The sequence below is a fragment of the Microtus ochrogaster genome, chromosome 4 (assembly GCF_000317375.1).
Source record: "Microtus ochrogaster isolate Prairie Vole_2 chromosome 4, MicOch1.0, whole genome shotgun sequence".
In the NCBI taxonomy this organism is placed as follows: domain Eukaryota; kingdom Metazoa; phylum Chordata; class Mammalia; order Rodentia; family Cricetidae; genus Microtus; species Microtus ochrogaster.
The window spans coordinates 46,721,793-46,737,423 of record NC_022011.1 but is presented as its reverse complement, the minus strand read 5'-3'; the positions used below and the strand labels follow the sequence as shown (position 1 = coordinate 46,737,423).

General features: G+C 50.8%; 2 protein-coding genes across 8 annotated transcripts in view; one reads left to right on the top strand and one right to left on the bottom strand.

Annotated features, from left to right (window-relative positions):
• Positions 1-1,841, bottom strand: part of Sh3glb2 (SH3 domain containing GRB2 like, endophilin B2) — a 16,636-nt gene extending 14,795 nt beyond the window's left edge. For all 7 annotated transcript variants that reach the window (XM_005346132.3, XM_005346134.2, XM_013346026.2 and 4 more), the window contains exon 1: positions 1,673-1,841. In XM_005346132.3, coding sequence (XP_005346189.1) covers positions 1,673-1,735 — 63 coding nt within the window. In that variant the 5' untranslated portion in view covers positions 1,736-1,841. The remainder of the gene's footprint in view (positions 1-1,672) is intronic.
• Positions 1,842-8,281: 6,440 nt separating this feature from the next.
• Miga2 (mitoguardin 2) overlaps positions 8,282-15,631 on the top strand; it is a 29,934-nt gene continuing 22,584 nt past the window's right edge. The window contains exons 1-3 of the mRNA XM_005346131.2: positions 8,282-8,376; positions 12,244-12,476; positions 13,527-13,737. Coding sequence (XP_005346188.1) covers positions 12,381-12,476; positions 13,527-13,737 — 307 coding nt within the window. The 5' untranslated portion in view covers positions 8,282-8,376; positions 12,244-12,380. The remainder of the gene's footprint in view (positions 8,377-12,243; positions 12,477-13,526; positions 13,738-15,631) is intronic.

The following is a 15,631-nucleotide window of genomic DNA, read 5'->3' as shown; positions in this document are numbered from 1 at the left end:
AGAGCTAGTTCCAGGACAGGCTCCAAAACCACAGAGAAACCCTGTCTCGAAAAACCAAAAAAAAAAAAAAAAAAAAAAAAGAATAGCTCCGTCTTTCCTGACGACTCCCAAGGCAAACGTCTCTCTGTCTCTTTAGGTCACACTGCAGGCGCCTTCCTCCTCTGCTACCTAGTCCCTTTCCAGCGGAGGGGAAGGGGATCACGCCTGAACCAGTCCAAGGCAGTTCCCAGCAAGCCGGCATCAGCAGGAGGGTGGGTGTGTGGAGCTCAGAAAGCCTCTATTTATAACACGCTCAGCTCCCTCCTCCACCCCAGCCTGGGCCTGGGCACTGGCTCCAGCCCAAGAGTGAGTGAGTGACCCTGTGGACCTGCCCCCATCAGTGAGGCCAGGAAGCCCAAGCCACCACTACCCCCAGCCCTTTCTGTGGGCCTGGCCAGGTCAGGTGGCAGGACCCAGCAGATCAGGTTCTTTCCAGATGTGTGAGATAGTGTGGTTGCCATGCCAACGCTGGGACAGGCTTTTACCCCTCCTGCAGAGGCTGGGGTTCTGAGGGTCTAGCATCCTTTCCGGTGCTGGGGTTGCCCACCAAGCTTGGAAACGGGAACCAGAATGGCAATCCTCACTGGGACACTAAGTCTCATGGGAACCCAGCGCTTTCTAGTAAACATGGCCACATGGGCCCCTGAGGGGGGAGGAGGTGCTGTACCCAGAAGAGTCAACAAGTACCACAAGGGCAGCAAATAGAACCTGTTCCTGGTGTACAGAGATGCACCAACCCTGGGGCACAGGAGTCCCAGATACCCACAGCCACCCTTGAAGCAGACAGGGCCTCCAACACGAGCCTTACACCTGCTTTACAGAAAGGCACGGTAAGGCTGAGGTGATCGTGCAAGGTCGGAAGCTCCACAGGTGCAGTTTAACCGTGGCAACTGCAGTTACAGCCATCCCATTTCTCAGACTGAGAAACAGAGGCCCAGTGAGGTGAAGTCCCCGCTCCCAAGGTCACAAGAGAAGGATTTACATCCACATCTGACTCTAGCCCTTCGCTGTGACATCAATTCGCCTAAGTTTCTCATTTCTAATCCCATATGTTTTGGACTTGTTCCAATATCAGCATTACCGGCCTGAACAGAACCCAAAGAGGGCACCCAGCCAGATCCTAGCCTTCTCCATCCTTTAGGCCTGGGAAGCAAAAGGAAACTGGCCTCCTGCAGAACAGAAAGGAAATTACTCCTGGCTTCCGGCCTGATTATCCAAGCGTGTCAAAGGGACTGAGTAGCACCAAGCTGTCCATTGTACGGGTATGGAGACTGAGGTCCGCAGAAGGGATTGGGACATTTTTGTGTAGCCCAGGACCTCCCAGCCAGGCTAGGACAGGGAAGTAGGAACCACCCAGTGGTCATTCATCTCCCGAGCTGTGCAGGAGCAGCGCAGTGGGCAAACCTGTCAGTGTAAACCGGCACTGCTGGGCGCCCAGCAGCCCAGGCCCCAACCCCGGGCCATCAGGGAGCTGCAGCTGACCCCGCTAGGAGCTCCCCTGGGCAGCTCGGGGACAGGGGATCAGGGGCCCGAGCTGTCCCCAGCACGCACCGCCGCAGCAGCAGGGAAGGAGATCCTGCTGCAGGGTGCTCGGACATCCGGGACCTGCGAGCAGCATCGCGCCAGGCCTCACCTGTACCGCCCGGGTGAAGAAGATGCCCGCGTCCGACGCCAGCTTCTTCATGTTGAAGTCCATGGCGCGCCCGTACGCAGGGCCGCCGCGCCGGCCCCAGCGCAGCCGGCAGCCCCCTGCCCCGCCTGGCGCACCCTGCTCGCACCCCGCCCACCTGCTGCCAGCGCCCGCCCTCTGCGCGCGCGCGGAAGGAGGCCAGTCGAGCGCGGGGCGGGGCCGGGCAGATCAGGGCGGGGCCAGGGGCGGGGCTTTGCTGGTAGCGCTGCTGTCTCCTGCTCTCTCTAATGGACTAATTTTACTAAAGCAGAAGCTCACCATTGCTAATACTTGGTGCAAATTTTGTTTTTGAAATTCTGGAGATTTATTTGTTTGAAACAGGGTCCCTCTAGGCCCCGACCGGCCTAAAACTTCTTTTTTTTAAAATTAATTAATTAATTAATTAATTTATTATGTATACAATGTTTTTTTTGTTTGTGGGTATGCCTGAAGGCCAGAAGTGGGCACTGGACCTCACTACAGATGGTTGTGAGCCATCATGTGGCTGCTGGGAATTGAACTCAGGATCTTTGGAAGAGCAGGCAATGCTCTTCACCACTGAGCCATCTCTCCAGACCCGACCTACAACTTCTTATGTACATCAGGCTGCCTCCGGCTTACAGAATCTAACAAAGATCCACCTGCCTGCATGGCAGTGGTGGCACAGCCCTCAGGAGGCAGAGCCAGGCAGATCTCGGTGAGTTCAAGGCCAGCCTGGTCTACAGAGCGAGTTCCAGGACATCCAGGGCTACACGGAGAAAACCTGCCTGGAAAAACAAAACAACAACAAAGATCACTGATTAAAGGCATGCACCACCACTTCTGCCCAATTTGCTTTTGTTTCCTGTTTAATTTTTTCCTTTGTGTGTGGTTGTATGTTTGTATCAGTGTCTGTGTGTACATTTACACATGAGACATGTACATACAGCAGAGGATAGCCTCAGGCGTTGGTCTGGCCCACAGCATGCCAAGGATTCTCTGTTCTCTGCCTCGTTTCTCACTAGCCATAGGAGCCCAGGAACTGCGATTCTGGATTTGAAGTGGCTTCCTTTACCTGGGTTCTCAAGGCTATGTGGTAAGTTCTTTACCCATGGAGTCATTTTCCCTGTTTTTTTGCTTTGAAATTTTGTGTATTGTGTGTGTGATAGAGGGACACAAGAAAGCTGTAGCACATATGTGGAGGTCAGATAACAACTTTTACAAAGGTTCATTGATCTTCAGGCCACACTCTGGCAAGCTCCACCACCTGCTGAGCTACCTCTCAGGCTCTGGTTATTTTGTTTGTTAATTTAAACAATTTATGTGTGTGGTTATTTTGTCTGCATGTGGCTATGTACCCTGTGTGCAGCGCCCAGAGAGGCCAGAAGGTGATGGATCCCTGGAGAGCCACCAAGTGGGTGCTGGAGATGAGAGGTCCTGGGAAGTCAGGACCTCTGAAGAGCAGCCAGGGCTCTTAACTGCTGAGCCATCTCTCCTGTCCCACTCTCCTTCTAAGATTGTTGTTGTTGTATACGTGGGAACATATGTCACATGTGTATGAGCACCCATGGAGACCAAAAGAGGGTGTCAGATCTCCTGAAGCTGGAATGAGAGGCAGTTGGGCAGGCTCATATGGAAGCTGAGAACCAAACCCTGGTCCTATGGAAGAGCAGCGGCTGCTCTCACCCGCTGAGACACTCCTCCTGTCTGGGTTTTTGTTGTTGTTGTTGTTTTGATTGGTTTATGTTTTGCTTTTATTTATTTGTTTTTGTTTGTTTTTTTTATTCAAGATCTCGTGCAGCCCAGGCTCGTCTCCGGTTTACTCTACAGTGGGAGATGGCTGTGGCTCTCAGGGTTGCCACTCCCAGCTGCAGACGGTGTGTGCTGTGAGCACAGAGGGACGGAAGGGAGGATGGATGTTTACTCAGTGGGATGATGAAATTGGCCTCATTTGTCACCGCCTCCCTCATCGCCGAGTTTCCGCCTACAGTGAGAACAGTCCGGATCCACCTCTTTAGGGGACTGATCTATTTATTTACTTTTGTTTTTTTGAGACAGGGATTCCCCTGTGTAGTCCTGGCTATCACTCTGTAGACCAGGCTGGCCTCGAATTCACAGAGGCCTGGCAAGAGGTGGGGTCTTTAAAATATGCAAAGTCTGATTAAAATATGCAAAGTTGCAGGATGGTGGCAGTGCCATCAACACCTTGTTGATTGGTTGTTGTCACCGTGCCACCTTGCCATAGACCCCTATTGACCGATAGCCAGCCGTTGTCCCTGTTGGTTCCCACATCCCCTTCTTCCACTGCTGCTTCTATTTCATCACTCTTTCTCTGTATTTGAACTCTGTCTCTAGTTCGGTGAGACCTGTGGCTTGGGAAACGGGGCTTGGTATCCGTTTCTAGTTGTTCTTGTTCCTAATTCAAAGCTTCGTCTTTATAAAAAGGGTTAATTTTTACTAGTTTTTATTATTCTTTTATGTTTATAGGTGTTTTGCCTGCATATATGTCTGTGTATCATGTGTGCAATGCCTGAGGTGGCCAGATTGGGTGTCTGATTCTCTGGGGCTGGAGTCCAGATCATTGTGAGCTGAGCGATGAAGGAGCTGGAAACCAAACCTATCCACGATGTTTGAAAAAGTGCCAAGTGCTTTTTGCTACTGAGCCATCCTCCAACCCCTCCTTCTGTCCTTCCTTCTTTTCTTTTTTCTTATTTTTGGAGGGTCTTATTATGTATCTCTAACTGCCCTGGAACTAGCTATGTAGACCAAGTAAGACTTGAATTCACAGAGATTCTCCTGCCTCTGACTTCCCAGTGCTGGGATTAAAGGTGTGTGCATCAAATCCAGCAAAGCTGATCTCTCACCCAGAACTGTTCCTCAGCTGGTACCTTCTGGCTTTATCCATCTGTCTGTGCAGGGGTGAACCTGAATCACCTAGGTATTGATTCAGGCATCTGGGCGTTGTTCTAAAAGCAGGTGGGCCCAGGCACGTGGCGTCTAGAAAACACTCTGGGAGACTGGCAGTGCAGTAACTTGCTCCATATGTGGCACCTGCTGTCCACACACAGCTGTAACCCACAGGCCACAGGTGTCTGTGTGCACTGTCTTGCATAAAAACTTGTTCACCTTGATTATTCACTTACCAGTATCTATCTATCTGTAGCTGGCAACAGTGATCATTAGACAGAATCCAGCCCTGTAATTTACAATTACATATTCATTCTTTCATTCAGTAACTGGAGGCTGGAGAGACGGCTCAGCTGTTAAGCCCAGTATATTACTCTTGCAGAGAGCTGAGTTCTATCCCCAGCGCCTACATAATGCCTCACAAACAGCAGTAACTCCAGTTCCAGTGGATAGGGGAATCGGGAGGATGGGGACCACCTCTTCTGGCCTATGCAGGTACTACCTGCACCTTTTACACTCAGTCGTTTCCTTCTTGATATTAAAACAATAAACATTTACTACAGAGAACTTGGATGTAGCTGGGCTAGGATTCACTTACTCGTAATCCGGCACTTTGGAAGATTGGTGGCAGGAGGATCGAGAATTCAAGGTCAAGCAGGGCTGTGGTAGAACACGCCTTTAATTCCAGCACTTGGGAGGCAGGGGCACGCAGAACTCTGTGAATTCAAGGCTAGCCTGATCTACAGAGCAAGTTCAAGGATAGCCAGGCTACATACACAAAGAAGCCTGTCTCAAAAACAAAAAAATTCAAGATCATTGCTGGCTACACAGAGGTAGACTGGTCTACACAAAACTGTCTCAAAACAAAAACAAAAATAAAACAAGGTCCTAGACTATAGCTCAATTTGGTAGAGTGCTTCCCTTCCACTCACGAAGCTCAGGGTTCCATTCCTAGCACCTATAAAACTGTTTAGTTTCATACACCTGTAACCCTGAAGAGTCCACGAATAGAATATAGAAATACAGGGTGTAGGGTAAAGGACCAGCCAAAGAAACCCACCCTGGCTCTGAAATCAGAGCCAGTGAAAGAAACACATCCTCTGAGACCCAAGCCAGTGAAACAAATGCTTTAGCCCTGAAACAAGAACCAAAGAAACACACTTTGTCCTAAAATAAGAGCCAGTGAAAGAAATATGCCCTGGCCCTAAAACTAGAGCCAAAAAACTTTAGGCCAGTGACATAAACACAATTTGGCCCTGAACCAGAGCCAAATCTGCCCCTGATATTAACTAAACAGAACACGAGCCAATTCCTAAGTAGGGAAACAAACCAATCCCTGAGCAGAGATCTAGCCAATCTGAGCTCAAGGGACTGAAAGCTGACCAGTTTTCACCCTGAAAATCTTCCTGGAAAAACTCCACCCCTAAGAAGTCCTATATAAGCCCTGCACCTGTTTAGTTTGCTGCTGCTGCCCCTTTTCTGTCCTGGGAGAGGGCAGAGGCAGCCACTCTCCTGGACTCTTCCCTCCCAATAAATCTCTTGAATGAGGTTTGGGTGAGACCTTCTTTTGCTGGAATGAAGCTGAGGAAAGAAGTAATAACTCTTAGCTAGAGTGGAAGAGATCTGTAACACTTTCAATTGGAAAACCTTCCCCTAGCCGAGTAGAGTTGATTACAAGCCAGGGCACCGGAACCAAACTGTAACAATTTTGCTGGGGAGGTTCTCTCCTGCTGGGGCAGAGCTGTTACATTGAGGAAACCTTTTCCTAGAGCAGGGCTGTAAACTAAGCTTAATGTAACCTGTGATGTTCCCTGGCCCCCGACTGCCGGAATACTCTTCCACCAGAGATGAGATGTAACAGTATTCCCTGGCCCCTGACTGTTAGAATTCTCTTCCACCCGAGCTGTAACACTTAGTATTCCTTGGCTCCCAAATGCCAGGATCCCTTTCTATCTTAACAGCATTTACAAAAGGCCCAGCCCAGGAATATAGAAATACAAAGTAGTAAGCACAAACACATTTTGGGAGAAAAAAAAATAAACCTGGCAGCTACTGTTAACTTTAACAAACACTTTCTGCCTTAAGAGCAGACATCCTGGCAGCCACTCTGTACAGGAAACTATTTTTTTTTTAAAGATTTATTTATTATGTATACAGTGTTCTGCCTGCTTGTATGCCTGTATGCCAGAAGAGGGCACCAGATCTCATTATCGGTACCTGGGAGGTGCCATGTGGTTGCTGGAATTGAACTCAGGACCTCTGGAAGAACAGCTAGTGTTCTTAACCTCTGAGCCATCTCTGCAGCCCAGGGAACTTTTAATAATTGTTTCCTGCCTTCCATCTTCCCAGCTAGGCAGGTCCTGCAGACAAAGGTTAGCTCCTAACTATTGCCTCTATGGGACCCTCTGCTTGTATTCCCTTAATTTTTAATTGTCCCCCTATGTGACTCTACTCTGTCTTGCATTCTTCCAGGGACAGTGAAAAGCGGCTATGTCGGCCACAGACTTTTACAAACATCCTGAGTTAGCATCCTAACTTCCTATAACCAAAAGCTGTAAAACTTAAAATGTAATGTGACCTTGAGTCTGACCTCAAGGTTGTAAACACTCTTTGACCAACACCCAGTGCTTGATTTTAATAGAAGAAGAGGCCCAAACCAGCCCCCATTGCCACAGCTACAGTGCTTGATTTTAATAGAAGAAGAGGCCCAAACCAGCCCCCATTGCCACAGCTACAGAAGCCCGATCTCTGGCTGTGGCCACAGCTCTAGCTGATAAGCTTTGTGCGTCCCATGGTGATCTTTTTTTTTTTTTTTCGCTTTTTCTGGAATAAATTTTGCTTCTGGTTTAATAGACTTTGGTGGTCTGTCCCCCATCACTGCGTGATCCTGGACCCAACAACCCTAGTACTTACTTGGGAGACATAGGCAGGAGGATCAGGAGATTCAAGGGTGTCCTCAGCTACAAAATTAATTCAAGGCCAGCCTGAACTGTATGAGACCATGATCTTAAAGCAAATAAATAGGGGCTGTTGGCAATGGCACACACCCTTGACGTAGGGGGCAGAAGCAGTCAGATCTCTTGAGTTTTTGAGGCCAGTCTGGTCTACAGAGTGAGTTCCTGGTCAGCCAGGGTTATACACAGAAACCTTATCTTGAAAAACAAAACTAGAAAAAAAAAAAAAAAGTAGGGGAGAGCGTTATCTGTCAGTCTCCAAAGCACGGATCCTTTAGAAACCCTTTCCGGAGAGTTTGGTAAACAGAGACCATTCCAGAGACAACGACGCTAGGAATGCAGTGTACAGAACAGGGCAGAGACTGGCAAGGGATGAAGAGGAATGTCAGGAAAGCCTGAAACGCTGGCATTTCAAAACTCGCTCTCAACTGCAGAAGGGACTAGTCGCTGGGCGCGAAGGCTACACCAGCAGTCTTCCAGACAGCCCCCAAGCAGCCACTAGCTCCCACCCCCTTCTGAGTAGCTCCGCCCCATTTTCCTGCGGCCCTCTAATCCTGGTAGCCAATCGGAAGAGAGAACAGGCCATTCCACACCGCAACCACACTTAGGGGGCGTGGTAGAAAGCGGGGGGAGGCGGGGTCGACGTGGGCACGTAGCCCGCCCCATTGGCCAAAGGCCACGGCGGCGCCGAGAGATCTGGAGACGTTCGTTGGTCCTAGCAGTGTCGGGCTGCATTGAGGCCACACCCCCGCTCCCTGACAGGGCCTGGTTTGGTTGTGTTGCCGCCGGGAAAGGAGACGCTGCCCTTCCGCAGCGATGGGATCCTGGGTGAGTGGCGGCCACTGCGCGGGCGAGCAGCGCAGCAGGGTTCAGGAGTGAGGCTTGTAGAGCATGGAGCCCAGCTCACGCAGGGGTCCGCGGCCCAGCTTGTCCTCTGAAGTGTCCAGGGTGGGATGAGTGGGCCCCCTGGACCAGGCGCGAGAGGATGCCTGGCTCTGGGGGTGGAACGAGAAGGGAGCTGGGTCAGAGAGGGGACTCCTGTCCTGGAACGCCGTGGGTACTTGCCGGCCTGAAAGGAGCAGGTGTGCCGGCTGTAGGCAGAACCTCAAGGATGTTCTAGGGAGGTCGAGGCCAGAGAGAAAGGTCCCTGCTCTGGCTCCGCAAGGAGCAGATGCTGAAGCTGGGGATATTGCCGATGTCTACTCTGGGGATGCCTAGTCTCCACAGAGATCCCACAGAGATGTCCCGGGATGGAAAAAACAGGATATGAGGCAGAGGGTGGCTTAGGACCGTCTGGTCTGGGACCATAGCTGGGTCAAGGTGGAGCGAGAGAGAATGCTCAGGCCAGAGTCATTAGTAGGGGTGTCTTGCCCAAGAGATAAGGGCCTGGGATGGAAACCCGGGATATCAGGTCTAGTGTGCCATGGTGGAGGAGCAGACGAGGCGGCTGGCATTAGAAGGATACGGTGGTGTTGAGCTTGGACCCTTCTTTTCTGTGAAGTGACCTTTCTCTTGATGGGCACAGCCAACACTAACTGGACTTTCCTGCAAGCCTGACAGGCCTCTCTCCCCACCTCTACCCGCCTCAGCCCTAGCACAGGCTTTCCTCAAATTCCAGTGGCCTTCTCAGAAGTTCAAGGCCCTGAAGCCCTTCAGGTTTGGAGTGGGCAAGCTACAGACAGGAACTAGGATGCTCACCTACAGCCTTGGGGCCTCATCTCTCAAAGCCTCCCTTTGTGTATCTTTGTGGTAAACTGTGGCTACCTCGAGGGTCCTGAGAGCAACTGCACGCTCTTGCTCGGAGTTGTCACAGCGAACTGGCCTGTTGAAAAGCACAGGCAAGAATATCTCCCTTCATCAGATGCCCTTGACTCCCACCCAAGGCCAAGCCAGGCTGGAGTTTGGAGGAGGATCTGTGAAGGTTGTAGTTCACCTCACAGCCTCCAGGCAGCACATCTGCCCTTGACATGGGGTAATTTCTTCAGCCACACTCACTCTTGCCCGCCCTCTGCTCCACTCCACCCCTCAGCCTCAGGGCCAGCCTGATCGGGCTGTGTGCCTTCCCCACTCACCAAGGATAAGCTGTTCCTTGTTCATCTCTTGTGCTGGCCACCATCCCAGGAAGACAGGGTCTGCCCTAGCCTGTTCATTCCTTCCTCTGGAGAACCCAGGAGTCATCCTTGAACTTGACCGTAGCAGTGGGCGCCCCCTGTAGGGTCTTGGGGCCTCCGTTATATGTGATCAAACCACTGATCTGGCCTCGGGGTAAGATGGTGGGGAGTCCCTGAGGTGGGTTTTGGGGACCCAGAGGAGGCTGTCTTCGCCCTCTGGCGCTGCCGGGGCTGTACCGCCTGCCCCTTTTGTGTTTAGCGGTATCTAGACCTTGAAGTACCCTCTCTCCGCTTTGGACTCCTGGCTTAGGCTCTGGAGACTCAGTTTCTTCCTCAGAAGGTGGGAGAGGCAGGGAGAAACATCTGCCTGTATAGTTGGCTCTTGACAGTAAACTCAGAACTCGTGAGACCAAAGGGAGAGAAGTATCTTGAATTCAAGGCCAGGCTGTGCTGCAGTTTGAGACTGTTTCAAAAATAAATATGAATAAAAACAAACAAAAACCCATCGCGACCTCCAGATCAGCACAGACCTTTAGGCCACAGGAAGTGAAGCATTCCTAGCTTTGTGAAAAGAACGCCATGCTTCTCAGCCGGGAGCCGGAAAGAACTTTATTTAGAAAATGGCCTGTGTGTTTAAAAAGGCTGAGAAAGTGCAGAAGGCCCGAAGTTAGAGGGTGACCTATTTATCTCCCAGTCTCTGGGTTCTTTCTGCAACCAGCATGCCACACACGCTGCCTTCTGCTCCCAGGCAGGTAGGTGTCTGTATATGGTTGTTGCCTGCCTGCAGGGGCAGCGTGGGGCCTGGGATTCTAGATGCACCCTTGGTGTTCATCCCACTCAATGAAGACAGCACCCCCACCCCAACTGCTACATGCTAGACAAGTGCTTTAAAAAAAAGTGAGGCAGGGTTGGCCTAAATTGCCCAGTCATTCTTGGAACTTTGATCCTCCTGCCTCAGCGTCCTGAGCAGCTGGGATCAGAAGCCTGTAGTGAGGTGCCCAACCCACACGCTTGTTTTTTTTTTGTTTTTTTTTTTGTTTTTAGTTGTTGAAAAAAAAATTTCCGCCTCCTCCCCATTTCCCTCCCCCTCCCACACATTGCCCCCTCTCCCCACTCCCCTCCCCCTCTCCCCCTCACTCCATTCCCCCTCCCTCTCGAGAATGAAGAGCAGTCCAGATTCCCTGCCCTGCGGGAAGTCCAAGGTCCTCCCACTTCTATCCAGGTCCAGGAGGGTGAGCATTCAAACAGGCTAGGCTCCCACAAAGTCAGTTCATGTATTAGGATCGAAACCTAGTGCCATTGTTCTTGGCTTCTCATCAGCCTTCATTGTCCGCCAGAGAACACACTTGTTTACATCTCTTTATTTTTGCTCATGTGTATACCTTTTTTAAAAAAGAAATTAAATGTGTATGTGTGTGGGGTGTTTTGTGCATGCATGTGTATGTGTGTGCACCATACATGTACCTGGTACCTTCAGAGGGCAGAAGAGGCCATCAGATCCCCTTGAGCTGGAGTTAGAGACAGTTGTGAGTCACTATGTGGGTGCTGGGAATCAATTGAACATGAACTTTCTGGAAGAATACCCAATGCTTTCAACTGCTGAGCCAACCCTCTAAACCCTAGGCTTTTTTGTTGGGTTTTTATTTTTGTTTTTTGAGACAGGGTTACTCTATGTAGCCCTGACTGTCCTGGAACTTGCTTTGTAGACCAAGGCTGGCCTCAAACTCACAAAGATCCTCCTACCTCTGCCTCCAAAGTGCTGGGATTAAAGGCATGGATCACCATGCCCAGTTTAAAACATTTTTTATTGGGGCTGGAAAGATGGCTCAGTGGTTAAGCATGCTTGCTTCTTTTCCAGAAGACCTGAGTTCACTTCTCAGCACTTATCAGGTGGTTCACAACTGCCTATAATTCCAGCTCCAGGTATCCGGTGCCATCTTCTGACCTGCAAGCATCTGAACCCATATGGCATCTACACACACATAAACAAAATAAATTGTGTATTTGAGTGTTGAGCACCTGCCGGAGGCACATGTGGAAGTCGGAGAGCAGCTACGGGGTCAGGTCTCTCCTTCGTGTCCAGGCTCATTTCTGTTGCTCACATAAAATACCTTAGCAGAAGCAACTCGGGCAGAAGGGGTTTGTTTGGCTTATTCCAGGGACAGTCCATCACTGGGAGGAAGTCACAGTGACAGAATCTCATGACACCTGCTTGCATTACATACGCAGTTAAGAGGCAGAGAGCAAAGAACACAGTCCATGGCTCTAGCCCAGAGAGTGGTGCCACGCTGTGGATGGGTCTTTCACCTTAATTAGCATAGTTAATCCCTCATAGATATGCTCAGAAGCCGGCACCCCAGTAACTTTAGATTTTTGTCAAGCTAGTAGCACATTGGACCTGGAGAACATTCTGGAGAATTCGGTGGTCAGGCTGGCTCAGCAAGTTCTTTAAGCTGCTTGGCTATCTCACTGACCTGAAGCTTTTTGGCAGGATTGGGTATTGAACATGGGGAGGGAGCCTCCACCACTCAACCCCAGCCCTGTTTGCCCCTTCCTGTGTCTCATCCGGTCGTCTGTCCCTCAGCTCTGTGGAAGGACCTTCTGTTATGTGTGCCTCTGTCCTGCTGGCATGTGGGTGGTGCCCAGGACCCGGCCAGAGACCAGTTGAAGACCTTGGAAGCTCTTACTCCAAGAGTTCCCGACTCGGGTGCTTGGTCTGCCATGGCGTTCCGTCGGACTGAGGGTATGTCCATGATCCAGGCTCTAGCCATGACTGTGGCTGAGATACCCGTGTTCCTGTACACGACATTTGGTCAGGTAAGATGAGTGTGGTCCTACCCAGGGGTCCTCAGCACCTGGGAGAGCTGAATCCGTATCATGGCTATACTGTGTGTCTTTAGTTAATTTCTCATTGTTGTGATGAAATACCTTAGCGGAGGAAGAGAGCATCTGGGCTCACAGTTCCAGTGGGCTATAGTCCATTGTGTGGGAGGCTTGGCAGCAGAAGCAGGAAGTAAACAGGCTGACAGGTGCAAGCTTACCAGTGCTTAGCCCCCTTTCTCCACTTTCCACAGGGGACCTTGCCCTGCCCAGTAGTGGTTCCCTCCACAGTTAGGATGGAGAGTCCCTGGTGCTGGAGAGATGGCTCAGAAGTTAAGAGCACTGGCTGTTCTTCCAGAGGACCTGAGTTCATTTCCCAGCAACCACATGGTGGCTCACAGCCATCTATAATGAGATCTGGCGCCCTCTTCTAGCATATAGGCATACACACAGACAGAGCATTGTATACATAATAAATAAATGTTTAAAAGAACAAAGTCAGGGCCTTCAGCTCAGCCTTCACCCTAAGGCTAGGTAACCTCTTGACTTCAGTTTGTCTATGGGCATGCTGACTAAATTCCTTGACGCCCCCTAAAACTTTGTTTTGTGGGACAGATTTCCACCTGGGCCAGCAGCAGAGAGTGGCCACGATGAGCCTATGTGAGTGGAGTGGTCTGGAATAGTGTGTCATTAGCTCCAGATGTCAGGTCTGAAATGGAGCTGTCAGGTCTGGGTTTGAGTTGTGTGTTGGTCATTTGGAAGGTGGCAGAGACTGACAGATGGCACAGGTCAGGTCCTGGTGCAGTGCCTGGTGCTGTGCCCCTGCAGGCACGGAATTGTGACCAGCAGTGTGCAGGGCACACCGGGGCCCAGGTCCTAGATTCATCTCCTCAGCAATGTACTATGCTGTCTTTATATTTCTGGTTCACATTTGAGAAAAACTGGCCTGATTTACTTTTTAGTGTCCCTTGTCAGTCTTGTGATCGGCAGAGGAACACTGTGCCCACGCCTCAGTGACATAACCAGGCCACTGTCTCTTTCCTCCAGTCTGCATTCTCCCAGCTGCGGTTGACACCAGGCCTGAGGAAGGTTCTTTTTGCCACAGCCCTTGGGACTGTGGCCTTGGCCCTGGCTGCCCACCAGCTGAAGAGGCGCCGGCGGAAGAAGAAGCAGGTGGGCCCTGAGCTGGGAGGTGAGCAGCTGGGTACAGTACCCCTGCCCATCCTCATGGCCCGCAAGGTCCCTTCAGTGAAGAAAGGTAGGTGTGTGGTAGGGGAGTCCTGATGTCATCACAGTTGTCACGGTTCAGCGCTCTTCTCTGTGGGGTCTTGGGCTAGTGCTTTCCCTCCTTACAGCCATGCTCCCTGAAGTAGGAGGGCTAGAATCATTCCTTAAGACCCTAGGCTCAGTCTTGGTGGGTGGTGTCGGTCCTGGATGTCTTCATTTCCTCAGGGGACACAGGTCAGGGCCCAGGGGTGCCAGTTTCCTCCTGCTCAGGCCTAGGAGGAGCCATGGGCTTCAGGAGCCCAATCATATTTCTCGTATTCCCCTTTTAAGTGAAAAGGGATTTGCATGTAGTAATGCAACCCTTTTAGTGTATCCTTCTGAGCTGGAGACAGAGCTGTCAGAGAAATAAGCCACTACGGGGAAAAAACCTTTTTTTTTCTTTTTAAATTTATTTTCGCCAGGCAGTGGTGGCGCACACCTTTAATCCCAGCACTTGGGAGGCAGAGGCAGGTGGATCTCAGTGAGTTTGAGGCCAGCCTGGTCTACAGAGTGAATTCCAGGACAGCCAGGGATACACAGAGAAACCCTATCTTGAAAACCAAAACAAAATTCTTCTGGTGTTTATATGTACACGTGTGTAGGTGTGTACTGTGGTGTCCTTGTGGAGGTCAGAGGACAGCTAGAAGAGTACTTCTCTCCTCCTCCCACCTTGTGGGTTCTGGGGTCAAGCTGAGGTCATCAGGCTCAGCAGCAAATGCCCTGCCCATCGTACCATCTTGCTGGCCCTAGAAGGCTCTTAGCAGCCCCTGGAAATCTTGCCACATGTCATTGTCCTTTTGTTCTCCTCCCAAGGCAGAGTGTTCCCGTAGGTTCTCAGCTTGGGAGAGTCAGTTTCTCACCTCGCAAAGTAGATTTTAAAGCCAGGTATGATAGCATGCCTGTAATTCTAGTTCTGGAGGCCAAAGCATGAGGGTGGACAGTTCAAGGCTGCCGTGGGCTGCAGACTGAGACTTCGTCTCAACAACCAAAATCTATATGAAAAGTCAAAAAAGATAAGGAAAATGAGGTTTCAAAGTTGCTTTATTCGTGTATTTTGTGTTTATTTATTTACTGTGCATGTACCATGGAGTACATGAGGCGATCAGAGGAGGCTTGTGGGACTTGGTTCTCTTCTGCCACCACATGGGTCCTAAGGATCAGTGTCAGGCCGTCAGGCTTGGTGGCAAGCCCCTTCCCTGCTGAGCCCTCTTCCCAATCCTGTTGTTTAAGATCTATGTGTTTATTTTGTGTGTATTTGTGTATGAGTGCTTTGCCTGCCTGTGTGTATATCCACTGTGTGCCTGTGGAGGGCGGAAGAGGGCACTGAGCCACCTGTGACTGGAGTTAGGGATGGTGTGAGCCACCAGTGAGGCCTGGGCATTGCCTTCGCCTTGCACCTTGTCTGAGATGTAGTCCTTGGTTTTCCACAGCCGAATGCACAGGCTAGCTGCCCTTTAGCTTCTGGGAGTCTCTAGTCTTTGCCTCCCATCTCTCCCTAGGAATGCTGGGATAACAGACATGGACCACTGCATCTGACTTTACATGGGGTCTGGGGATTTGAACTCAGTTCCTCATGCTTGTGTGGCAAATGCTTTACCCATTGAGCCATCTCCCAGGCTCTTATTCTCCCACCTGCACCCCCCGAGTCGGGGATCACAGTGCCTGTGTCCACCGTGCCCAGTTTACGTAGTGCTGGAGGTCAAACTCAGGGCTCCTCTAGTTGAGCTAGAGCCTGGCCCTTTCATGTTTTTATGTTGTCTATTCTTGCAGCGTAGGGTGAGTGTGTGTGTGTGTGTGTGTGCCGGGGTGGATGTGTGTGTGCTGGTGTGTGTGCGTGTGTGGCAGTGTAGGTGTGTGTGCCGGGGTGTGTATGTGCGCCTGGGTGA